At 48.9% G+C, this 26,447-nt stretch overlaps 1 protein-coding gene across 3 annotated transcripts in view; it reads right to left on the reverse strand.

The window, feature by feature from the left end:
- The window catches only part of SLC24A3 (solute carrier family 24 member 3), a 470,509-nt gene that overhangs the window by 116,484 nt on the left and 327,578 nt on the right, over positions 1-26,447 (reverse strand). For all 3 annotated transcript variants that reach the window (XM_059896029.1, XM_059896030.1, XM_059896031.1), the window contains exons 4-6: positions 13,247-13,321; positions 10,149-10,233; positions 9,700-9,803 (exon numbers count right to left, since the gene is read on the reverse strand). In XM_059896029.1, coding sequence (XP_059752012.1) covers positions 9,700-9,803; positions 10,149-10,233; positions 13,247-13,321 — 264 coding nt within the window. The remainder of the gene's footprint in view (positions 1-9,699; positions 9,804-10,148; positions 10,234-13,246; positions 13,322-26,447) is intronic.

The raw sequence follows: 26,447 nt of genomic DNA on the forward strand, positions 1-26,447 counted from the left end.
AAAGAGGAACTCAAATGTTTGAAACAGTGGCTGGAACCAGAGTCTTTCAAAAATAATTTAATTTTATTTGGTGCCATTTTCTTTATGGAGTGGAATTTAGTAGTATTTTCTCACTCCATTACACTATCAATGCTCGCAGAGGGACCTTCCCTGGAAATCCTTTATAAATCAATATCTCTTTTCCCACCCACTCTCTGTAATCCTTACTTTGCTTTATTTTTCTTCACAGCACTGACCACCCCTGGACACATATACCCTCTCCCTATTCACTATCCCACTATCTCAGACTCTATCCCTCTCTCCATCCATCCACCCATCCACCCACCCACCCACCCACCCATCCACCCATCCACCCATCCACCCATCCATCCATCCACCCATCCATCATTCCTGTTGGATATTCAACACCCCACAGCCTGCTCTAACTCTGTCCTTTCTTCACTGGTGTCTCACCAGGGCCTAGAACAGTGTCTGGTACACAGCAGGCTCTCAGAAAACATTTGTTGAATCAATGAATGGACTTACTGCCCAAAGAAGAAATATAATAAACATTTCCCCCAGAACACAATCCATGGATGATTACCATGGGTTTAAATTCACAGATGACGATATAAGAAACAAACCACCTTGAGTTAATATTATTATGCAAAAACAGGCTTGTGATTCTAGGTACTGGATAGCCACAGGCCTCGGGGGCCGGTAGTACCCAAAGCGTGAAATGTGGTCTGTTCTGTCATGGCCCCTGCAGTGCCCTGTGAGGGCGGGGTGACAGGAGGGGAGATGGGGACTCTGGGGGACACCGGGCTACGGGAAGAGACGCAGCAGCCTTCCTCATCCTCTGCACACGCACAGTCGCCACTTGCTAACATTCTGGTGCCTTCTATCTTGGCAGCTTCCCGGTGACTTTCCACCTGGGATGGAGTTAGAACGCCCTGATTGGAATTCTTCACCTTCCCTAGTTCTGCAGGCTCTGCCTGTGAATTAAGGGCATGTGTGCTGGGGCGGTTGGTCTCTGTGCCCAGGCTGGGGGTGCCTGGGGTCACCTAGCAGTTTCAGGGAGCTCAGGAGTGGATTGCGGGGCCCAAGATGCCAGACCCACCAGAACGGAAGTTCAGCAGATGCCACACATGCTACCTTGGGGTGAAGGAGGCATTTGATGGCCCACCTTCCCCTTTTCACCGGGTCACGCCCTTCTGCTTCCTTGGCGAGGCGGGTTTTACTGGGATGGGAAGGTGCTGAGCTGTGAATGGGGAGGATGGCTGCGGTATGGAGGGAGCTTAATGTATGAGGCCTCTGGTCCAGATCTACTGGCGGAGCTGGTCTGGAGGGGGATCTTCCCATTGCTGTGCTTTTAGGACCCCTACAGCCCTAAAAGCCTCCCAACTTAACGGTTCTATGACTGGCAGTTTACTTGGCCTTTCAGAGCCTCAGTTTCCTCTTTTGTAAAAACACTGTCCTTCTCAGAGGGTTCTTGTGAGGACCAAAGGTGTTGATACGTATAAAGCCGTGAGAATAGTGCCAGACTGACGACTAGGGATGCTTGTTAAAGAGAAACAATTAAACAAGCATCCGCCAGCCAGACAGGCTTCTGTCCCCTTTCCACTCACCCTTCAGCCCCCGGTTCAGCTGCTCGTGGGGCGGGGGTCTGGCTGTAACCAGAGGCAGCATGGAGGGTGTGGCGTCTGTCTGGGCATGATCATGACAAGAAAATGACATTTGTGCCCTAAAGACGGACCTTCCTCTTGGGGTGGCGCTCAGCTGGGCCGGCTGTGAGGTTCTGGGCTCCTTGTACATTGAAAGCCCTCACCAGCACCGAGGGCAGCATTTCCAAGGACCTAGACGGTGACCTGAAACTCTATCCCCTTCACCCATTTTAAGGAGCAACGTGAGACTTAATTACACGGAAGGAAGGTTCATCCCCAGCCACAGAGACTCCTGCTGTCCTCCTCACGTTCTGGAAGGATGCATCTCAGGTCTCGTTACTGCTACACCCTTTGCGGGACGAAAGGGAAGTGACCTCTCCATTTTCTCCCACGCGATTGAAGAGCGCCATTTCAGAGGACCTCTCTTGCAAACCCAAATGCATCCAACAAAACTAACAAAACATTGCCACGATCACTTTAAAGCATTTGTAACAGCCCTAGTCTTTGCTGATTTGGAGGTGCAAATGAATTGGACAGAATGTCTCAGAAGGGTAGTTGAGTGTCATGGTACAGACACTGCTGGACCACAGAATGAGAGGGTGAAAACCCCCCTTAAAAATGGGCAAAGATTTGAACAGACTCCTGCCAAACAAGATATATGCATGGCAAGTAAGCGCATGAAAAGATGTTCAACATCATGACTCATCAGGGAAATGCAAGTTAAAACCGCAACGAGGTGCCACGCATGCTCACTAGAATGGCTAAAATTAAAACAAAACAACTTGATAATACCAAGTGCTGGTCATGATGCAGAGCGGCTGGAATACACATATTGTTGGTGGGAATACAAAAGGGCTTCAGACACTTTGAAAAACTGTTGGTGGTTTCTTATAAACATACTCACCATATGACCCAGCAATCCCACTCCTGCGTTATTTACCCCAAAGAAATTAAAGCATATGTCCACACAAAGACCTGTGACAGATCTGTATGCATTTGATCATTTATGTTACACCAGCCCAGGGAACACAGCCAGTGAGGCAGCACATGATACTACACAGGCTTTGTTCTGTAGTCATTTATTTGCTTTCTATGATAACCAGGGACCAAAAGCTATATATCTGAGGTGGAACCAATCATATCCTTACCTCTGGGGAGAAGGAGGAAATGGGTGGGTGGTTCTTGAGTGATCTAAGCCAACTGGGTAACTCTAGTTCCCGTGCCACAGTGACTGGTTCAGAGATGGTCAGGTGGCCTGACTCGGCCCAATCAGATTTTTGTTTGATGATGCCAGGTGAGGGATGAAGGGTGGGGAGATATTCTCCTCCTTCCTGGTCAGTGTGAAATATGAGCCCTGAAACTGCTACAGCCCCCCCTCTTTTTGTGCCATGAAGGAAAACATGTATGAGGAAGGGAACAGAGGAGGTTAGTGACAAGAGAATCACAGAAAATGGTGCTGGAGTCTTGATCAAACCATGCCTGATGTCCATTTTCTTCTGTATTTTTCAGACACTAATAAATTCCCATCATTTAAGAGGCCAAGTTAGAGTTGGGGATTTTTTTGTTACCTGAAACCAAAAACCTCTTACCTAATCTAGATGTGGGATCTTATCTCCAGAGATCATTTCAGGGAAGTAGAACAAACCAGGAACAAGTACTGTGAGCCAAAGTCAAAGCGAGCACAGAGATCTGGGATGAGGATGCAGAGGCCATCGAGATGGAGCAGCACAGAGCTGTGAGTGACCCTAAAGGAACCCTGGGCCAGGAACAGCAGCATATATCAGGGAAAGGTCAGGTGTGGGGCTCTGTCAGGACCTGGCCTTGTGGGGGAACGGCCAGGGAAAAGACACCAGGGAACAGTGAGGGAGACGGCCTCAGGCAGACAGCCAGTCACAGGATGGGGGCATCAAGAGGGGACCATTTATGCTGCCTGGGCCAGCTGCCCAAGGAGGGCTGCCTCTTGTCCAAGGTCAAGCTTGGTCTGAGAATTGAGCAGAGCTAAGCCTGCAGATGGGGTTCAAGCAGGTACAGCTGCTCTTCTGATTCAGTTGGTCTGGACTAGGGCAGGGGATCTGCTTTCAACAAGGTCCTCCTGAGGCAGGTGGCCTGCAGATGACACTGGGAGAAACTCTCATTTCCTGGAATGTGGGAGAATCCAGTGACTGCACCAGCTGGACCTGACCTTGGCCTTGGTCTACTCCTGCACCACAAATTCTCCTCTCCGGATCCTCACCGGATCAAATATTATAGCATCCTGCCTCCCAGGTGAGGCCTCCACCTGCACCTGCCCCCTTCCTTTCTCCGCAGATCACTCATTCTCTTCCTTGTGCCTTTTTCCCCCCACTCTAGTGGCGGTGGCAGGCCTCCAGCTCCTATTTTTAGGTTTGGCAACTAGTGGGGTGAGGTCTTCAGCCTCGCCTGTCCTCAGTCCCTGGTCTCTTGGGGAAACTGGATGCTTCTCAGAACTGGAACTTGATAGGTGATGTGTTTGTTGTTGGGTTTTGTCTGGGGAACAATAAGCCAGGAACCAAGCTGTACAGGTAACTGGGGTGGTCTGTGGACCTCTCACTGTGTTTCTTAGCCTGAATCCCTCATCTGTTTGGTGCAAGGGTAAGCCCAGCAGAGGACGATGCCATCTGATTACAAGAGGAGCTTCTACCTGAGCACTTGTTGGGCTGAGAGCTTCCATCACCCAGCTTGGGTCACCACCATCGTGCTGACATGTCTATTCTTCGCTTTGTCCCGAGCTCCTACACTCAACATTTCTAAGGAACACACACGAGCTAAGGGATAATTATAAGAACCCAATAATAACATCTGGAGGTTTTTAAGTCATAAGTTTCCCACGTGGAAAGAGAATGGATTTTATAGTCAGCAGATGTGGGCTCAAATCCAGGCTGAACTACTTCATGGTAGCCCTCTGTCCCCAGATACTCAATTCCCTGTCTGTAAATGAGGACAATACTATCTTAAAAGTCAGGGGGTGTATTTCTACAAACATTTATAAAGCATCTAGTGTGGTGCTTGCAGTTTGGTGAAACTCAATAAATAGTAACTTATTATTTTTTAACATATATAGCATCTATCTGGTTTTTCTTATTTTTTCCATTTCTCTGCGGAAATTACCCATCCTCACTTATTCTTCCCACCTTTCCCTACTTAAGACAGATGGTAGACAGTTTAAATTCTTTTCTGCCAATTCTTGTATCTGGATCATCTGTGGTTTACTTCTGCCGCTGTTTTCCCTTGGTTATAAGTTTGTTCCTGCCTCTTCACAGGTCCTGTAATTTATTGTTGCATCCTGGAAATTATATATGGAAGAGTGAGAACTGAAGAATAATACTGGTTCTTTTCCCTCTGGAAATTTCCAGCTCTTCTCTCCTCTGTTGACTAAAGGGAGGAGGTGATTATTCAGATGTCAGCCTGGGTTCACATGTCAGCTCACCTCGGCTCAGCCCAACCGCATCCAGCTTCCTAAGGAAGGGCCAGTCTCACAGTTCTTATCAGGGTTTGGTCTGGCATTGCAAATTCCCAATTCCCTTTGGGTGCCTCCATTTCAGGTCTCAGGAGAAGGTGGGAGATGGGGCAGATGGAACGATTTCTTTCTGTTCGTCGGCCCTGCCTTCACTTCCGTTTTTTTTTTCTCAACAGATCTGGGGTGGGTGGATCAAAGCATTATTGTCCTGGATCGTCTTTCAGACTCCGGTGCATCCCACCTCTCTCCACCCTTGCTGACGCTCAGCTGACCTGTCTCCACCCCGTGAAGTTCTGGGTCCTGCCGTTCCCCTGCATCCAGACCCACCAGGGCTCACAGCTCACGTACGATGGGCTCCTCTCTCTGGAAATCAGTTCATCAAGCCTTTCTTGTCTCCACTGTTCCTTGATATCCATATAGAAGGATGATTTTTACATTATCCAGATTTCTCTTTGTGCTCCCATGGGAGCTCAGGTCTACTGCATCCCAAGTGGAAGCCAAAGTACCTAGAATGGCAGCTGTTATTTTGAACAGGAAGGGCTTTCCCTATGTGCAAGCTATCCTGGCCCTGAGCTCTTGGGAGGCAGCCTGGCACTGAGGCTTGTCTGCTCCCAGGGAGCTGGAGATGAGACCCACCGGACGGCTTATGTTTGAAGGCTGAGTTTTGAGTTTGTAGCCATGCTTTATGGACCTCACTCATATCTCCCCACCTTTACCATTTCAGGTCCTTCCAACAGCCAGCCTCACATGTCTCTTTGCTTAGGGGTTTTCTCTGGACCCCAAAGTCCATCCTGCCTATGCCCAGAAAATTGGAACGTTGGGGAATTCACATCCCTCAAAGGCAGTCCTTAGGCAACGATGGGGGAGGCTGGTGGATAAACACCCCTGCTCCCTCCCCCTTGGGTGAGATAACTTGGAGGTCCCATTCTACACTGTCTCCCAGTCCCCCCAGAAGCAGTCAAACCAGTTGCCCACACTGGGGACTTGCTGGGAACACACTTTCCTCAGCTGCTTTTTCTTCCTTATCTCACTCCCCAACTTCCTGGCTGGCCTGTCCTGGGATCACCTTTTAGCTAAACTACTTGAACTTGAACTTGTGGCTTAGATTCTCTTCTGGGGAAACCCAATCCAAGGCAGGTTTCCATTCAGAGGCACCATCTCTGGGTGCTGCCTGGGTTTGTGTAAAGGGGCCGGCATGGACACGGTGTTAGTTGAAGAAAGGCAAACCCAGCCAAAATTAGGTGGACCTCACCAAAGAACATCAGGCCCGTTTCTAGGATCCAGGAGAGCTGACAAGGGGGCTCACGACAGCCTGTAATAACCGGAATATGAAAGTCCGGTATCTGGGATTCAGTTAAACTGTTTACTGTCTGTCTGTGGTTATGCTTTTAAAGCTTAATATACTCTGAATGGTAGATTTAAATTCATAAGTATGTTGTTTTGCAAAACTGGCATGAAGTTCTTTCAATACAATCCCTGAGATACATTAGCAGGTTGCCTCCAGAGCTTGGGGTTCTCCCTTTGTTATTATTTTTTGCTCTTAAATAAAGAAACTTTGCAGGACCACAGCCCTGTAAACGTCTTGGCGGGATGCCAAGAATTTCTCTAGAAGCCACTTTCTAAGAAGCAATTTCCTTCTTGCCCCATAAAACTCCCCAAAGTACCTTAGGCGAACACCAAAGCACTGGCTATGTTTGCAAACTGCAAATACAGCAGACATTTAATTACATCGAATTCATCAAAACCCTAATTGAGACAGGAACTCAAACCTTATGGCTTTATTACTTTAATTTCAGATGGGTAGCAGACTTGGTCACAAGCAGCCCTTCACGCTGGGATACATTAGAGAGAGGCCCACGGGCACTCACTGGTAATTCTCCCAGCAAATGAAAGTGTGGAGCAATGTAAACAACACTGCTAAGTGAGACCCACGACTAGATTTATTAATCAGCTCAATTCCCCATATCCATCATTCGCTGTAACATTCCTCTGTACCAACGCCACTGCCGGGGAAGGCTTCTCAATAGGTAAGGCAGTGCCTGTGTCTCACAGATTTTTGTTTTCCTCCCACTGATCAGAAAACACAGAGGCAAGGACCAGTCCTCTGAGATCATTCTTCTACCAACTCCTCCTCCTCTTGATTCTCATTTAGAAGACCTTCTCCCTGACTTTCTTGTCCCTCCTCACCAGGCATCCTGTGGCTGTTCCACTATTTCATTAAAAAGTTCTGTCAACGGGTAGGTCAAATTACTGAAGTGACCTAGGGTGGAATCTAGTGGCAGGGACCCCAGGGAACCTTATTCTTCTGAGAGCTGATCGTGGTGTCTAACTTTTATTGAGCATTTACCATGTGGGCCAGGTGTTGCTTGATGCTGAACATGTTATGTTTCACCCTTACAGCGATGCTAGGAGGTAGATGCCCTTGTACCCATCCTATAGACAAGAAAACTGAGGCTTAGAGAGGTAAAGTAACTTCTCCAAGGCTCCACAGTCAGCAAATGGCAGAGTCAGGATTCAAACCCAGGCCAGTCTGATCCCCAGGCTCATGTTCTTTCCAAAACATCATTTTTCTCCCTCTGCGAAGACTTCTGGGATTCTACAAAGGTCTGAAAAAGAGAGCTGGGTGGCCTTGGAGCTCTCTGAGTGGACACAGGACAAGGAGAGTCAGAAGGGAGGGTCGGCCCCCAGAATCATCCCATGGGCTGAGCCTAACACCATTGTGGTAGTTGGTGTTTCTCTCCACAATCATGTGAGATGAGCTTGGCAAAGACCTTCCCGGGGTGGGGGGTGAACTGACTGATACCAGCACTTGCTAAAGTTCAAGAAGCAATGTGTCTTTTCTGTTCTAACCAAGCCAGTGATCACCCTCATTGCTAATAACTTACGAAACACAAATGCATTCCACCCACCTCCTATGTAATTAGCTGCGTGGTATTTACTCAGCACTTTCCAGCCAGTTGTTTCATTTCTTTACGTTATTTCTCCCCCTTTGGGCCTGACTTTGCATCAGGCTTCAGGTACAAATGACTAATGAACTAGCGACAGCACTAATACTCATACCGCTAATGGTGACGATGCTAATTAAGACAGTGCTGACAGCCACAGGCTCTGCAGAATGTGACTTCATCTCTGGGAGGCAATGAGAGGGCGGCCGGCACAGGTGAGAACCAGAAAGTACAGACGGCCCCGACGGCAAAGACGGACACTCATTTTTTGCGATACTAACCACATTTATAGGAGATCTAAAAAAATGCCACATCGTGGGTCCACAAAATCTAAGACAAGAGATAACTGACTGAAAGGATGAAGAAAGAAAATGTTCAGTCTTGCAAGTTGGGTGGAACTCAATCACCGCGTATGGACCCGGCTGCCCGGTGGCTTCCTCTCAGAAGTAAGCATCCACCTGTGGGCTCTGGAGCCGACCCCTGACGAGTTCAAGGTGTCCCTCTGCCTGTTGCCCAGAAGCATCGAACCCACCAGGCAACCCAGACAAATCAGTCGGCATAAAGAAGACAGACAGGAGTGAAAAGCAGGCGATGCGGAGGGCAGTGGTGCCAGGGCGCAGCCGGCATTATAGACTCTGGAGTCTGCCTGAGAGTCGGGTCGAGCTGGGCGCCCCTGGCCAGCTGACCACACGACGAGGGGTCTGGAAAAGGATGTGGGAGAAGGTTTGCAGGAGCTTCCTTAGCCCTGCAAACCAACCAGCCGCTTCTAGCAGGACCCTGCATCCTCCCTCCACAGCCAGGAGGCTGGTGGGGTCACCTGGTTCCTCAATACTGCACGTTGGGGACCCTCATGGGCTAGTCACTAGAAGTCGCATTTCCTAGAAGATACAGGGTCCTGGCTGTTTGGGCAGAGAGCTCAGGACTGTGTTTCTGAATAATCTCCCTACGAAGAAACTAGGGCATCAGAGCTGGCCAGGGTGACTGGAAACCCCCAGCCACCCACTGCAACGCTGCAGACGCCCAGCAGCCTCATTACTTTGGTGACTTCGGGTGTCTTCCCAAGACTTTCCAAGACAGACACCAGATGGACATGGGCCCCACGACACCTCCTGGCAGTGGAATAGTCTCTGTAGATAAAAGGCAGGCATGCAAAGCCCCTCATGACCCCCAAAGTAAGCTAAAGTAGACACTGAAGTCAAATGCTTGATCGTTGTCGAAAAAGAGAGAACTCGCCCCAAACTGTGACAAGTGCAAATTGTTTTTAGCAGAAAAAAAAAAATCTGTCATTTCCTCTCTCTCTCTCTCTCATTTACTCTATTTCCATTCCTAAGACTGTTTTTACATCATTCTAGTTCAGTTCAGTAACATATCAAAATGAGCGTGACACGTTCAGATTCGCGGGCTGGTTACTTATTCACGTGGATCCGCGCACTCCACGATCCATCGTCACGGAGACCAAATCATGGTGCCTGGGTTTCCAGTCCCGGCTGGGCCAGCCTCCTGGGGCGTGAGACCCCACGTCACCCCGTCTGAGGCCTCTGGCCCCCACGTGGGTGCGCTCCAGGGAGACAGGTCCCAGCCTCACCTCCACGCCGCCCCTCCCCCTCCCCATGCCACGTTCTGCCGCCAGTCTTACCTGCCCGGCGAAGAGCCCGCAGACGCCGATGATGCACAGGATGTTGAACACCGCGGAGCCCACGATGGTCCCCACTCCCACGTCACCCTTGGTGATGAAGACGCCTGAAACACAGACCAACATCAGCTGGCTGCTGGAGTGGGCTGCACCCAAGGTGGGTGCAGGGGAGCTTTTGTAAACATTAGACTGTTCTCAGGATCTACAGGAGACAGCAGGGGGTTGGAGAGAGCTTGCTAATGTCTGTTGGGCCCTCTGTCCCACAGGACCATTGGTACTGGGTCTGGGACCCATTGATGCCAAGCAAAAGCATCACTTTAATAAAATAATAACAGCAACCCCAGCGGGTGGGAGGCTGGTGTTCTGCCCCTTGGGGTCTCAGGGTTCTCGTTTCCAGAGGCCCTGTCCTTCAGGGAGGGCAGGGCTGAGACGTTCCCCAGGTGGGCACCTACCTATGACCGATGTGAACAGCTCTGGAGCTGAACTGCCTGCTGCCATGAACGTGGCCCCAGCCACATCCTCACTGAGGTGCAGGCGCTGCAGAGGAGCAAAAGCACAGGTGAGTCGGGATTCTCCTGGAACGGAGGTGACTGGGACTCCCCAGGTCCCAAGCTCAGTCCATCCTCAGCCTCCCCTTCTTCCCCAGCTCGGCCTCTCCGGCCCACCCCCCACCGCTGGGCCACACCTCCTCTCTGGGGCAATATCAGGGAGGGGGCTACATGTTCCCTCCAATTAAAGGCTCTGACAAGATCCAGGGGTCCCAAACCAAATGCCCCCGGGGCTGCACAGATAATGGGGGGACGGGCATGGGCCATGTGAAGCAAGTGGGACTTCACCTCCTTTTTAAAAGCTCAGTGCCCTCTGTGTTGCCAAGTATCCCTATTTAAAGAGACCCCCAAATACACATTTTTACGTAAAACATTCTGATTTTTTTCATTACTATGCTGATGATCTCGGACTACATCAGGCTCCTGGTAACCAGTTTTAGAGCCTTGAGTCTAGGAGGCTACGGAGGCTTTTGGGAGTGGGGAGGGTCACCCTCCTGAAACCCGCCCCCATTCTCAATGCAGTCCTGAATCCCGGGGTACGGGGTGGTGAGAATGAGTAGAAAGAGATGATGAGCCCCGCCAAGATAAGCTACACAATGAACTGTCCAGGTTACCCCCTTTGTTGATCCGAAAGGTGATTTGCAAGAAGACACGTGACACTGAGGCTGGGTAGTGCGGGGAGCTTTTCTGCATCCAGTCCTGATGCAGAAAGGAAGCTGCTGGCTGTCAGGAAACAGCCAGCTCCCTGCGGGCATCCCAGCTAAGAGTCCCTGGTCCCTCTTCCCAGCGGCACCGCAGCTGCACTTCCTTGCTCAGCCACGGAGGGGCAGCACGGCCTCGGCGAAGGCCACCAGCTCGAATGACCATCAAGAGGCTGCCGTCAGAGCCCTACTGAGCATTTTAACCTGGAAACCTGGGTTCCCTCGATCTTGACTGAAAAGCTAAACGTTGCATGTGGTTCTGAGGAGACCCTAAGATGGAGGTGCTGATACCTCAAGGTGACAGGTGTGGCTGTGAGCGGTGCCGGGCAACCCGTCTCACCGGGCAGGTACCCTAACAGCGCTCATGCTCCGTGGCTGGTTTGTCCTCTCCCTGCTGTGTCCGCTCCACCTCGGGCATTAGCTGTGGACTCCACAGCCGGGCTGGTCTCCTGTTCCTCTGGCTCCGTCGTTCACTCACTTTGCTTCTTCCTCCTTCACCTCCCCTCCCCTTTCACCCCTCATTCACTTTGGCCCTGGCCACCTGGCACTGGGTGCTTAGAGTCACCAGCTGGTGGCGGGGTCTTCCTGCCTCAGGACCCTTTCCATCTATCGGAACTGTCCTCAGAAGCTTTCCCAGCTCCCTCCGGATGCCCCCGCCTGGCGTCCTCAGGGCTCCCCGCACGTACGCATGCTGAGTCCCGCCCCGGGTTCTCCCAGCTTGGTTCTCCTGCTCAGACTCTTCTCGGCTTAAATATCTGTCCTTGTAAGACGTTGCCACTGAGACCGCTGCTCCCATCCTGCCCCTGCACAAGCCCTTCCCCGATCCCAAGGCCGAGTCACTCTCTCACCCCCTCTTCCCTCTGCATCTCCAGCTCCAGCGCTTCACCTGCCCCTGTGTCTCACTCTGGAGCTGCCCCGCGTCCCACGGCCCCGCGATGGCAAGGCCCACTCTGTGTTTCACCTTGATTCCTCCCCAGGGGCTGTGCTCACAGGTGCTATGCGTCTCCTCAATGGAGGAGAACACGTTCTGACAATTGTATGTACATTTCCAGCACGAGGTCTTAACGTTGCTATTAAAAAAACGTGTGGGACAGATAGTAGTTCGCTTCCCATGAGGAATAAACTGCCAAAAGGTGGATTTCAGACATCACAGATGACCCCGATTACAGGTGCTTCCGTACTTTCTCCTCTTCTCCATCAGGCGACCCTGTTCTCACGTTAAATCACTTTGGACAAAAGGCTTCCACGCTGGCCGGCGTCCATCTCAGAGACCAGCTCACTGATTTTCCTTTCCCACTTCCCACCTCCACTCCCCAGGCCTCTCCACGGTTGCTGCGGCATGATTCTCTTTTATTTCTTTAAGTACACAAAACTAACAGACTTCAGAATGTGGAAGAAATTGCTTCAGTTAGCAGTTCTCGAAGTGTGTCTTCCAGACCAGCAGTCTCCACATCACCTGGGAACTTATTAGAAATGCTACTTCTGTTCCCCGCTGTGCCCCCCAAGACCCAGCGAATCAGACACTGGGGGGAAGGGAGGGAAGAAAGGGAGGGTCAGCCCAGGCTGAAGGCTATGTGAAGAAGCAGGCGTTCTGGATGCACCAGAAGTGCATCTGGGGAAGAGACCCCTTCTGCAAATGGGATTCTGAATTAAAAATAAAATAAAACAGAAAGCGTCCAGATAAAGCAAACTACATTTCAAACCAGAAAAAGGGATGAAAGAAGCAAGAGAATCAAAGAGTTCTAGGTATGCTAAGTGTTTTCAGATGAAAGGGGTGTAACTTGGTGTTCAGCCTGGCGTTCACCGGGCTGATTTCCTGGTCTCTGTGGCCAGTTCTTTCATCGTCTTGCCTTTCAGGCCTCTGCCTGGAGCGTCTCTGCACATACGCGGACAGGAAGGGCAGTGGAGGTATGGCTGAAGACTTCTCACTCTGTGCGGACCCCACGGATCGAATCACGAGGGAGGGTTACGGCAGCGGCAGAAGGAAAGGGCAGCGAGGAAGATGGAGGAAGTGAGGGGAGAAAGGAAGAACCAGGCTTAAAGAGAAAGAAAGCAGGAGCAGAGCACAGGCGGTACCCTGAGTTATGCCCAATGGGGCAGGGACCACTGGCCGTGAGGGTTAAAGCCCAACTACAGATCTGCACGCTGAAATTCTAAGCAGATTGGAGATGTTTTTTTGCACTAATGCTGCCCACGGCTCTGAAGCATGCTGGTGCCTGGCCTTCCCACCCCAGCTGCGTGGAGGGCTCCCCAGGAACTCAGTGGGGGAGGCTGGAGCAGTACCGGGGCTCAGACACATACCTCACAGATCTTTTCCAAGGAGGGGACGAAGAAGTCATCACACACAATCGCCAGCGCATAGAACATGTACATGGCCTGGAAGAGAGGAGAGAAGGGGTTAAAGTCAGAGTCATTACACCATGTACAAAGTCGTTGCAATGCCTGCCACCTCCCACCCTCCCATCTTGTCCACCTCCTAGGTCCCCAAACACAACACGGATGCCTGCCCCAGGGCCTTTACACGTGCTGTTCCCTCTGCCCAGAACACGTTCCCCACAGATCAACTTGGCTCCGTCCTCCATGTCCTTCAGGTCCCTGGGTTAATGTCAATCAAAGCAAGGGGCCTTGGACTCCCCTCCCTTCCCTTTCTCTTCACCCCCCCTTATTCTGCTTTGTTTTTCTTGACCTATTTTATGTTCGATTAATTTGTTTGTTGTCTCTTTCCCCCTCTAAAAGTCCATGAGGGTATGAACTTTATCTCATTGATCCCCAGCACTCAGCACAGGGCCTGGTGCATAGTAGGTGCTCAATAAATTTATGTGCAATGAAGGAACAAATAGATGAATACTTCCTACTGAGTTTGTTCACGCTCCTGTTCCCTGCAGGACAGCCCCTGCAATCTTGCTTCCATATCCTTGGTCAACCATAACCAAGGCATTCCTTGGAATTCTACCTTTGGGCCACAAATCACCTCTCTAATTCATGAGATCTTATTCGCAGTCCGTTGTTGGTTGACCACTCAGCATCCATCCTCCACTCCTTTCTAACAGGACCCCAGTTTTGTTCCCATGTGGAAGGTGGCTCCACCCTTTCCTCCAGGAGTAGATCACCCTGATGGGCCAATCAGGGTGCAGTATTCCTCAGGGATGGCTATTGGTTCAGGGGTGGGCACGTGACCTTGGTTGGCCCAATCAGATGGCAGGAAAGGCTTTACAGTCCTTGCCACAGAGAGTGGGTCCTCACCCTCCAGCTGTGGACCAGGAAGCTGGGAGTCCTGACTGCCATTGGCCAACAAATTGAGAGAACTCTGACTTGAGATGAAGTTGACCCTGAGTCAATGTAATGACGTCACTGAGCCATTGATCACATGGTCCCTGAGCCACCCCCTGCCTCTGGACTTCATAGCATAACATACTGGCAAACAGGCCCATTTGATTTGGAGTTTCCCTGTTACTTGCAGCCCCAAACATCTAACGGGCGTGGCTGCTCATCCTTCAAGTTCCAGCATCCTCAGGAGCCACTTCTCTCTCGTATTTTGACCTCCCAGCATATTTTCCTTTGGCTAATTGCTCTGCAGGAAGGGCCTCTATCACATACCCCACCCGCCTCACCACAGGGCATGGGCACAGGGCCCAGGCTGGGCACCGGAACACGCCATTCTCCATCAGGCAGTGGTGGGTGGGCAAGAGGTCTGCGAGGGGCCGGGCAGGGGTCAACAGAAGCTGGGAAAGGGGGCCTCTCTCCTTGGAGATAAAAGCACCACCTGAGTCTGCAGCTGTCTTAGAGAGCCTGCCTGAGAGTGAGCTCACCCAGCAAGGAGCCGAACCAAGAGGTGGGACAGGTGGATACACACGTGTGTACACGCACACACACACGTGCCCAGTGACACCACGTGAACTCTGGGCCCAGCTCAGCCTGAAACCAACGTGGACTCTCCAATTTCATGAGCTGATAATGTGCCTTTGATACTTAAGCTGATTTGTGTTTCTGTCACTTGCAGCTGTCCTTCTAGAAGCCTTCTGGAGCAACTCAAGCATGAGACGATCGCTCTGGCCTTTGACTCCTGGCTGTTGCACTCATTTAGACACTCCTCCCCCTTTATGAACTGGTTCTCTTTTTCACATCTACGTGTTTGGTCTTTTCAACCAGATTGTAAGATTCTAAAGTGCATCTTAACACTTGATTCTGTGGAAGTATCAGACAAGGGCACAGGAACATATGCAACAGGGATATTCACTCCAAAATGATGATTATAATAAATTACCAAAGCCTAACAAAATATACAATAGGGGATGGGTTATATAAGTAATGATTCATCATTCCAGGAAATACTGTTAACAGGGATTATGTAAATTCATATTTAGTGACAAGGAAAGGCATTTACGATCCCTTGTTAAATAAAAAATGCTATAAAACATTGTGTACAATCTCTTTTTTGTTAAATTAGCTATGTATATGAGTGCATACATATACACACACTTATATATTGATATTTGCATATAAGAGTTTGTAAGACCATAAATCAAAATAGTTTTTCCCTTGGTTGGTATAACTCTATCTGCACTTTATAATTCCTATCCATATTTTCTGATTTGTCCACCTTGAATTTGTGTTTCTTATGTGATTTTTGTAGGTGGTGGGAGATTTGAGAGGTCAGGACTCTTTCTTACACTTTTCTAATCTCTGGTGAGCCTGGGAAGCCAGCCATGCCGAGAAGCCTTAAAAATAACTTTCTACTGATTGGTCTATTCATAAGCTGTACAGAGTTTTTTGCCTGTGGGGTGTTTTTTCGGGGGGGAGAGTGGAAATGTCAATTAAAAAAAAATTAGTGCTGTATTTTATACCTTTGTGGGTGAGTCAGAATATACATTCCCAGGTTGCAATGGACTCAAACTCTCTTTTGCCGTATGATTTTGCTCATCCCATATTATGCAGGCTTTATCATTATCTTTGAAGGGACAGCCAAATGCAGTAATTGGAATACAGAGTTACACATCTGTGGATTAACCAAGAACTAAATAAGCTGTCCGTAGCTGACATACTCAACAGGCTAAAACCCCCAATGCCGCTTACAAGTCCATAAACTCTCTCTCCAAGACCATGTTCCAATATTATGTATTGATCCTGTTTCGAGGCAAGAAGCTCCATCTAACGCATGGCAATTTCAACCCTTGGATTAGGACCAGAAATGAATAGATCTGCCAGGCTCTCTGTGCTTTCAAGGGTGATGGCTGTTGAGAGCCAAGTTAGTGCCATGCACAAGGCAGCGTGAGGTGGGGACGCCAACCCTCAGATACCCTGTGACAAAGCTCCTCTGACACCCAGGGGCCTGCCAGGCCACGGGGCTCCTTTCCAGCTGCAGAGCACCTCCTGGCATCTGAGGGCGGCGCGCCACTTTGCTTACAAGAAACTCTCTTCTAACCATGTTACCCACTGGAAATCGGGTTCCCACTGGAAAAACAAACAAAACAGAACAAGATATTGATGGGGGTGCTGTGTGTGTGACGGGGGCAGAGGGATGTGGGAATTCTGCATCCTCTGTTCAGTTATGCTGTGAACCTAAAACTGCTCTAAAAAAGGTCTACTGCTAATAAAAACACAAAAGCAAAACAGCATCAAGGAACAAAACAAATGTACAAAGTCAAACCTGAAGAGGCAGAGGGCCTACTGGAAGTGTGATATTGATGGTCCTATCAATACCACTTGGTCCACGTATTTTAGAGAATGAGGCATTTGGGGATTAATTTGACCATTCCTATATTTCCAAAGGATACAATAATAGCATCATTGACAAGGATAATAATACCATCACTATTAATAATATTTGCCACTCTTCATGGGGCCAGAAACTTAGGCCTGCTCCGGTCCTTCACAAGGACTCTCTCACTCAGTCCTTCTAATTACCATGGGAGGCAGGGCGCTACGGACCCGTCTCCCAGGCACCTCAGAGAGCATTGTAACTCAGCCAAGCACCCTCTCCAGGCCTTCCCATGGGGCCCGGCTGCCGCCCCGTGCAGAGGTCGTTTCTGATCTACTACCCCATCCCCACTTTCTATTTTCAGCTCTCCTACTAACGAGCTGTCTTCTCCAACCACACAGAGGGAGGGACGGTTTCAGAATCCTAGCCATCCACTTTCGGGGGCTGCCGTTTCGGAGTCACCGATGTCCTTATTTATTTATTTATTTATTTATTTATTTATTTATTTATTTATTTATTTTTAACATCTTTATTGGAGTAGAATTGCTTTACAACGGTGTGTTAGTTTCTGTTGTATAACAAAGTGAATCAGCTATACGTATACATATATCCCCATATCTCCTCCCTCTTGCGTCTCCCTCCCACCCTCCCTATCCCACCCCTCTAGGTGGTCACAAAGCACTGAGCTGATCTCCCTGTGCTATGCGGCTGCTTCCCACTAGCTATCTATTTTACATTTGGTTGTGTATATACGTCCATGCCACTCTCTCACTTCGTCCCAGCTTACCCTTCCCCCTCCCCGTGTCCTCAAGTCCCTTCTCTACATCCATAAATATACCATTTACATACAAGTATAAATGTGATCAGCATGAACACGGGTAAACCCTCGCTACCTCTGTATTTTGAGTGAATCCTTATTTTCCTTTATAAATGAATGGACCACAACCAGTGTTGCAATAAAAATCTTTAAACATATATCCTTTTGCATTTGTAGGATAAACTTCCAGATGGGGAGTTGTTAGATGATGTTCTTTAATGTTATTATTTTTACAAGGTGTGCTACAAAACACAAGACAGATTGGACGTCTCAAAAATGGTTGAGCTGGCCCAATTCCCTGGGACTCCCCACATGGAAATTGGTCCACGTGGAAACTGCAGCCCGGCTACAGCAACCAGGGCAGGCCAACGTAGGCCATGTTCTAAAGATGAGTGACGGTGTCTGGAGAGGAGAGGGGCACCTGTGTGAGCTTCAGCTCAAGTCTCAGACCACAGGGGCTTCTCTTCCCCAGGAACCTAACAGGGCATCTGTACTTTGACATCGACGATGTGCTACCACGACCACGGGCCATGTTTCAGGTTTATGTATCTGCCTCCCTTCTCTTGAAGGGCAGCATCTGTGTCCTTCACATGTTCCTCTCTACCCCGTTCCAAGCTTGCACAGAATGAGGGCCCCACTCACCTGGAGTGAATGGGTTCCAAGGCGGGGGGTGCTCACAGAGTAGCTGGTGTCACCTTCGGAAGCTGTCAAGGGAAGTGGCCGAAGAGCATGACTGGCACAGCAGCTGCTGCCAGTCATCTGCACTCTCCCAGCTGAGGCTGTTAGAGGTCAGCTGGCGAGCAGCTCGGCCTCAGACACGGGCGAGCCCCGCTGAGCCCGGCCAAGCTCAACCCAGTTCTGCTGAACCCCAGACACCCATGAGCTAAATAAATGTTTATTGTTGTATGTCACTGAGGTTTTGAGGCCATTTGTTACACAGCATTATTGTGGCAACAGGTAACAGCTACAGCCAGGGTGATAAAAAGAGCCAGAGTGAAAACGATAATAACGAGAAGTAACCTCCAAGAAATCAAACTTTCTTGTTGCTTTGAATGACAATATGCTCAGCTATTCTAGCCTCCCTGGTACTAGCCATGGTCATGTGACACAATTTTGGGCAATGAGAATAAGGGACAGATTCAACTAAAGTCACCCTTTCTTCCTGCCTTGAACTCGGATGTGATGTCTGGAATGCCAGCAGCCATTATGTGACCATGAGACAATAAGCATGACAATACATACCAACATGTTAAGGGGAAGAGAGCCCTGAGAACACCATTCACCAGCTGATCTAACGCCAGAAACCACTTCCCTCCGTACTTCTTACTCTGTGAGAAAATGAATCCCCTATTTGCCTCAGTCACCATTAGTTGCGGTTTCTGTACTTGCAGCCATGTGCCTCCCTAACCAATACAGGGCAGAGAAGATTCATTCTGCTTGGCACAGGAGAAGGAGGTCAGAGAAGGCTTCACAGAGAAAGTGGTTACTGAACTGGGATTTTGAAAGATAAATTCTATCTCATCAGGCAATTTTAAAGGTTGCTTGGGACTAATAAAACTAGAGAACTTTGGTGACAATGGTTAAACCGAAAAATACCTAAGGTAACAGGAAATCGTCATGGCCTGTGGTTTAATGGAGGTGAACAGGCTCTAGCTGAAATGTCGATACACATAAGGACTTCCATACTGTGAGGGTAAATGTATCCCAACAGCATGACATTAACCTCGCCGTTTTATGTGGCATCTACAGTCAGAGATTTTTCACAGACAATTTCCTTGTACTACATCATCTGTACTCGTGTTGCTCTGTCTTTAATTTCAGTGAAGGTGGTGCTGGAAAAGCAATTTCCAGGGAAGATCTATAGAACTCTGACCTTGGTGGAAATTGTTCTAAATCTCCCAGGGAATACGGTTAGAATAATAACCAAAAAAATCTACCTTTTTTCCTTCTCTGTCTTTTGCATAGCTTCAAGTGATCATATATGATTAAACTTGGTAAAAAAGTTATTTCTTTAAAAATCATTCTCCCCCCTGACAAGCTTGGTGTCCAGTGGCCCCATGATGTTACGGCAGGACTGACTCACATGCCCCTTCTTTGTCTCTGCTACCACCACGGCCATCGTTCCGAAAGTGCTCACTGCCCTGGTGACTAGAGAGAGAAATACAGCCTCAAGCCAGACTTGGGTTCTGACCAGGAGGATCTGGGGGTGAGGGCCGCAGGGAAGAGGAAGGTAGCAGATGGCTAGGGGTGCCCCCTGGGCCTGCCATATTATTCAGGTGTTACTAATTTAGAGAACTCTACTGCCTTTCAATGGTCAGAATCTGCCTCAATTTCCTTGAAGACTTGACCGATGGGAGTTGGTGCATCAGTCCCAGCTCCCTCGCCCCCTGGGTGGGGTTCCTCCACGCTGTCTGCCTGGGTTCCCACAGGTGAATTAAGCTTCAGGTACCCATAGTGTTGTAAGCTCCATCGCTCACCTTTTATTAGCAATTGTCCCTTCTCTGTCTTACTTCCTGCACTCCAAGTGACCGCTGAATTCTTTCTTTTTTTTTTTTTAATATTTATTTGGCTGCACCAGATGTTAGCTGCAGCATGCAAACTCTTAGTTGCAGCATGTGGGATCTAGTTCCCTGACCAGAGATTGAACCTGGGTGCCCTGCATTGGGAGCACGGAGTCTTAGCCACTGGACCACCAGGGAAGACCCTGACCACTGAATTCTAATGCTTGTCTCAGGGTCTGCTTCTAGGACAGCCCAAAGTAAAACAAGAGGGAAGTGGATTAAGGAAGACTGTGGAAGGAACGAAACGCAGTATGAAATCAAGCTGGACCACTCTCAGACACAACTGTCTTCCCAAAGTCTAGTGGGGACAGTAGTGTAAGTGCCTGGCCATGAGCTTTTCTGGTTGTAATATAAGTGCCCGACATTAGGCTTTGATCCCCTAATGGATGCCCCCATTCGGCATCCATTCCAAAGGCATCCACCTCAGTAAACACATGGCCAGCTACACAACTAGGTGAGGAGACAGGTGACCCCACCCTGGAAGTTCCCTTTTCAGAAATCCTGGGTGACCCAGATAAGCGACCACTTGAGTGACCTTGATTTTCCCTACCTGCACCATAATTCCTGCTCTTATGTTTTAAATTTGCCAATAAAGAGCGACCCAGAGCAACCCTAGACACCCCATCCTTGACCTCAATAAAGGCAGAACCTCAAGACTGTTCTCTCTCTCTTCCCCCCAACCCCTCCCCGTGACCTCACTGTGTGGCCCCGGACATGCCGTGTACCCCCCAGGATCTGTGAGTAATAAACCTTGTCTTTTCAGATTTCCCTGCGGATTGTTGCTGAGGTGTCCTGCAATTGTGATAGAACCAGGAGGGCAAGCCCAGCCTCAACACTGGCTCCTGCTGGGGAAACATCCACGGGAGCCGGCACTAGCAGTCCGGCCCAGGTGAGCGTGTACCCAGCCAGGGCATCGCTCTCAAAGCTGAGACCAACAGAACACGGGAACGCTCCCCCTTAGTCCCACCCCTAGTCCTTCTGTAGTTGGCATCCGAAGGTCTTTGGAACCGTTTCCACCTGAAGAGGATTCTCTCGCAGGGACTCAAACGCTAAAGGAAGTGAGTATATGTTAATATACCTGCTCATTGGCATAAACCCTGTAACTATGTTACTTGAAGCCTCTCACGATGCCCAGATGAAGCCCATGGCTGACGGTGTTCTCGGAGGTCAGCACAACTGGGGTCACTGTTTTGGAGCCTTGGGAATGAGATCTGCCTACTCTGGAGAAATGTCCTTTTCCTTTTTTCCACTCTCCTCTCTTCCTCCCACTCCAGATGCCTCTCGCACAGGGTCCACTCTGAGAGTGGCTCCAGAGTCCCTGAGGACCTCATTTATTTCGCTTGGTTGTCAGTTTCTCAAGGGAGTGGGGGTGATAACTGCCATTTCCCCTCAATATCCACTAAAGGCAGGGTCTGGGGACAGGTTTCTGTAGCTGGGCTGATGTCCACGTGGGCCTTACAGGGACTCCCTGGGGGCCAGGCACACACATGCTCCAATGACCCTCACAACAATGGCTGCAGGACAGGGCACTGGGTTAATCCCGCCTGCTCGCAGAGGGGACCAAGTTCATTAACTTGGCTCAGGTCACATAGCTACTAGGTGGCAGAGGCAAGATGTGAACCCAGCTACCTACCTCTCGAGTACATGCTTCTCTCTCTCTCTGTCTATATACATATAGATAGATAGATATAGATACAGATACAAAGATATAGATATGTATAGATATATATTATAAAAAGATACATATATCTCTCAATGTTGTTTTTTGACTTTTAAAAATTTCATTTTAATTTTTTTATTGTGGTAAGCATGCACAACACAATCTTTACCATTTTAACAATTTTTAAGTGTATAGTTCAATGGCATTAATTGCGTGCACTTTGCTGTCCCACCATCACCACCACCCTCTCCAGATCTTTTTCATCCTCCCAAACTGAAACTGTCTCCATTAAACACTAACTCCCCATTCCCCCTCAACCCAGCCCCGGCCACCACCTTTCTACTTTCGTAGAAAGTATCCCTAGTGTTTCCATGAATGTGAATACTCTAGGGACCTCATATAAGGGGAATCTTACAGTATTTGTCCCTTTGTGACTGGCTTATTTCACTCAGCATAATGTCTTCAAGATTCATACATGTTGTAGCAGGCGTCCGCATGTCCTACCTTTTCAAGGCTGAGTAATAGCCCCTTGTACGGATACACACGTTCTGTTTATCTATTCATCTGTCACTGGACATTTGGGTGGCTTCCGCCTTCGTGGCTGTTGTGAATAATGATGCTAAGAACATGGTGTACATGTTGAACATATGTTCAACATATGTTGAACATATCTGATGAACATATGTTGAACATATCTGAACATATCTGTTGAACATATGTTGAACATATCTGTTTGAGTCCCTGCTTGCAATGCTTTGAGGGTAGATACCCAGGAGTGGAATTGCTGGATCATGTGGTGATTCTATGTTCTATTTTTTGAGGAACTGCCATACTATGTTCCATAGTGGCTGCACCATTTTACATCCCCACCAACTGTGTACAGGGTTCCAATTTCTCCACGTCTTCACCAACACTTGTTAGTTTCTGTTTTTTGGGTTTTTTTTTTTCATAGTAGCCATCCTACTGGGTGTGAGGTGGTGTGATCAAGACACAGTTTTGGGTTTGGTTAATAAGTTCATTTTTGAAAAAGTAAATAAAATCCCCCTGAAGCCCTGCTGTCAGGACAGGAGACAAGTATGACCGAGCAAGAGTAATGCTTCCCGGGTCCCCCGGCAACCCTCCCCACAAGCATGTGCACACATTTCAAGAAGTCCATTCATTCTTTCCAAAGGAAGAGTCTCCTTTGCAGAATCAGGAATGAAAACTCCCTTTCATCTATGTGGGCTTCCTTCCTTTTCAGAGTATTGCCTAGCAGAAGTCTTCACTGGGCTTACACGGAACAGGCACAGATCAGGGCAGAGGGAAAGGAGGACAGTCAAGGCAGGGCTGAGGGCAGGGAGTTGGTGGCAGGTTTGGGCATCCTTGCCAGAGGCTGCTGTCCAGCACCACGGCCTCAGCTGCCCACAGGGGCCCGCAGGGTGTGGAGATGAGACACGTGGATGGGGCAGGGTCTGTGGCTCACTGGACAGTGGACGCCCATCTCAGGTGGGCAGGCTGTGCTCTGCCCTGACCAACGTTGCATGAGAATATGTGCTTAGTATGGCCAGAGCTTCTGATCTTCCAAGAGAGAAGCTGTACATCTGGACTCAGGTAACATCTCTTGATGTTGAGTAATGAGTACAGACGCTCTGCTGTCCCTACTCTCCCTTTGCGGATTCTGCTCCAGGCACACAGGTCTCCTGGCTGTTCCCTGAATGACCTCGGCTGGCTCTGCCTCCAGGCCCTCGCACTGGCTGTTCTCTCTGCCTGCCCCACTCTCTCCGCAGCCGTCCACATGGCTCCGTCCCTCGTTTCCTTCAGCCTTTGTTCAAACCTCACCCTTGTGGAGCCCACTGACCCTTCAGTGTGCCTCTCCTGCACCCCCCCTCCCCCACTCCTGCTTCTGACTCTGCTCCACCTCCTCTTTTATTCCATTACCCAGATTATCTTCCAGCACACCAGACAATTCTTATTATGATGCTTATTTTATTGTATGTCTCCTTCCTTGGAATGTGAGCTCCACAAGGACAGGGGTCTTTGTCTGTCTTGCCCTCTGATGTATCCCTAGTGCCCAGAACAGGGCTAGCACATAGTATGTGCTCAATAAATACTTCCTGAATGAATGGTTGAATTCAACAATTGTAAAGCACTCAGCCAACCACACGAAACCTGTCAACTGTCAGCACTGTGACGTCAGGTCGGGTCCAACTGCCCAATTCTTTGATCAGGAAAATGGAACACCAACATGCCTGCTAAATATGTAAGCACAGCATTTTTTTAATAAATTTATTTTATTTTATTTTTTTAATTTTTTTTTTTTGGGCTGCGTTTGGTCTTTGTTGCTGCGCACGGGCTTTCTCTAGTTGCAGTGAGCGGGGGGTACCCTTCGTTGCAGTGTGTGGGCTTTTCATTGCGATGGCTTCTCTTGTTGTGGAGCATGGGCTCTAGGCGCGTGGGCTTCAGTAGTTGTGGCACGTAGGCTCAGTAGATGTGGCTCTCGGGCTCTAGAGCACAAGATCAGTAGCTGTGGCGCACGGGCTTAGTTGCTCTGCGGCATGTGGGATCTTCCGGGACCAGGCATTGAACCTGTGTCCCCTGCATTGGCAAGCAAATTCTTAACCACTGAGCCACCAGGGAAGTCCCTAAGCACAGTATTTGGTATTAAAGCTAAACACAGAGCTCTTCACTGGATTCTCTGTGAGCTTAAAGGAAGGATACAGAACCTAGGTTTCAGAGAGTGAGCGAAAGGGTGTGGTAAGACTATCTGGAGGAGATGGTGCTTCTATCATGTCTGAGAAGATGAACATGAGTTAGACAAGCAAAGAAACCAGGACAGAATTGACTAGGCAAGGGAACAGGATGAATAAAACATGGTGTCATAAATTATCATGGTTTGTGCTGAAAACTACAGATTATTTACTATGGCTGGAGTGCAGATTGTGAGTGAGGAAGCAGAGACAGATGAGGCTGCAGAAATAGGCAAAGGTCAGTTTGGAGAGGTTCCTGTACTCTAGGCTGAGATATTTGGATGCACAGGCGCAGACTATCTGTGATGATCAGGAATCACTGTTGACTCTACTGGAAAAACCTTATGATGATGGTGATGATGAAAGTGCTTTTGATGGTGTGATGGTGGTTGTTATGGTGATGACGTTGATGGTGATGACAGCGATGGTGATGGGATGACGATGGGGACAATGAAGAAGATGGTGATGGTGATGATGATGGTGGTGGTGATGGGGTGGATGATGATGATGGTGACAGTGAGGGTGATGGGGAGGATGGTGATGATGATGGTGGTGGTGAGGATGGTGATGATGATGATGGTGATGGTGAGGATGATGATATGGTGATGGTGATGATGGTGGTGGTGGTGATGGGGTGGATGATGATGATGATGGTGATGGGGATGGGGAGGAGGGTGATGATGGTGGTGGTGGTGGTGGTGGTGGTGCTGGTGGTGAGGATGGCGATGATGTTGATGATGGTGATGGTGACGGGGTGGATGGTGATGATGATGATGACAGTGATGATGATGATGGTGGTGTGGTGGTGGTGGTGAGGATGGTGATGATGACGGTGATGGTGAGGATGGTGATGGTGATGATGATGACGATGGTGATGGGGAGGATGGCGATGATGATGGTGGTGATGGTGGTGGTGGTGGGGATGGTGATGATGACGGTGATGGTGATGGGGAGGATGATGATGATGATGATGGTGATGGTGATGTAATGATGATGAGGGCCATGATAATGATGGTGGTGATGATGAGAAAGATAATGATGCTGATGATGATGACGGCTAACAGTTTTTGAATATTGACCATTGAGCACATGACCGCTGAGCATACTGACCATATGACTAAGCACAGAACTGCTTTAAAACTTAATCCTCTCAACTAGCCCATGAGGTAGGTACTGTTGTTATCCCCACCTTTCAGACAGGAAATTGAGGCAGAGAGAATATATGCCCAAGGTCACAGCACCAATACAAAACAGAAATTGGACTTCAACCCCATTTGTATGACTCCAACCCAAGCTAGTCATGGTTTGAACCCAAATTGCTTTCAGCAGCAAGAGAAGAGATGTGGTCTGAATGCTCAGGATGCTCACTGGATTGAAGATTTCTCAAGACCTCTCATGCTTCCTTGAGTTATTTCTTCCCTTTCTGCCTCTCCTACTTCTCCATGCAACTCCCCCCCTCTTCCGTCGCCACTAAACCCTTGTGACATACTCTGGGAGTTCTGAAAACCCCATGTGACATGGGCTAACAGTAGGTTTGTTTGCCAGCACTGGCCTCTTCTTCTTCAGGCTCGTTGAGAAAATGATAATGGCCTCTACCTTGAGGATATATTGTAAAAAATAGAGAATTTAACTTTTCTGGAGGACTTTGAAATTCCAACATTTACTCAACTAACTGCAAGATGCTGGAACTCTTCACTTCAAGGTTGGTGAGAAACCTGTTTCTTGCCTTAAAGCTTTTATTTGTAACCCGAGCCGAGCCTTTCCGAGGCAAACCACAATACAGCAGGAATTTCCATGCCAGAGTCAGAGCTAAGCTTATTGTGCAATGCGGACCCTTTGAAAGATACCAGGCTGGTTAAAGTTATCAAGATATTTGCATTCTTGCCTTTCTGTCATTTTTTTGTTATTCTCTGTCCAAACACAGTCTTGGGAACTTGTGGGCACCACAGCTGCCAGATAACATCAAACAGTGGATGGCAGGCGAATCCTGGGCAGGGAACCAGGACTTCCAAAAACAGAGTTGGCCCGAGACACGGGTGC

Source organism: Balaenoptera ricei, chromosome 15, assembly GCF_028023285.1.
Source record: "Balaenoptera ricei isolate mBalRic1 chromosome 15, mBalRic1.hap2, whole genome shotgun sequence".
Classification (NCBI taxonomy): domain Eukaryota; kingdom Metazoa; phylum Chordata; class Mammalia; order Artiodactyla; family Balaenopteridae; genus Balaenoptera; species Balaenoptera ricei.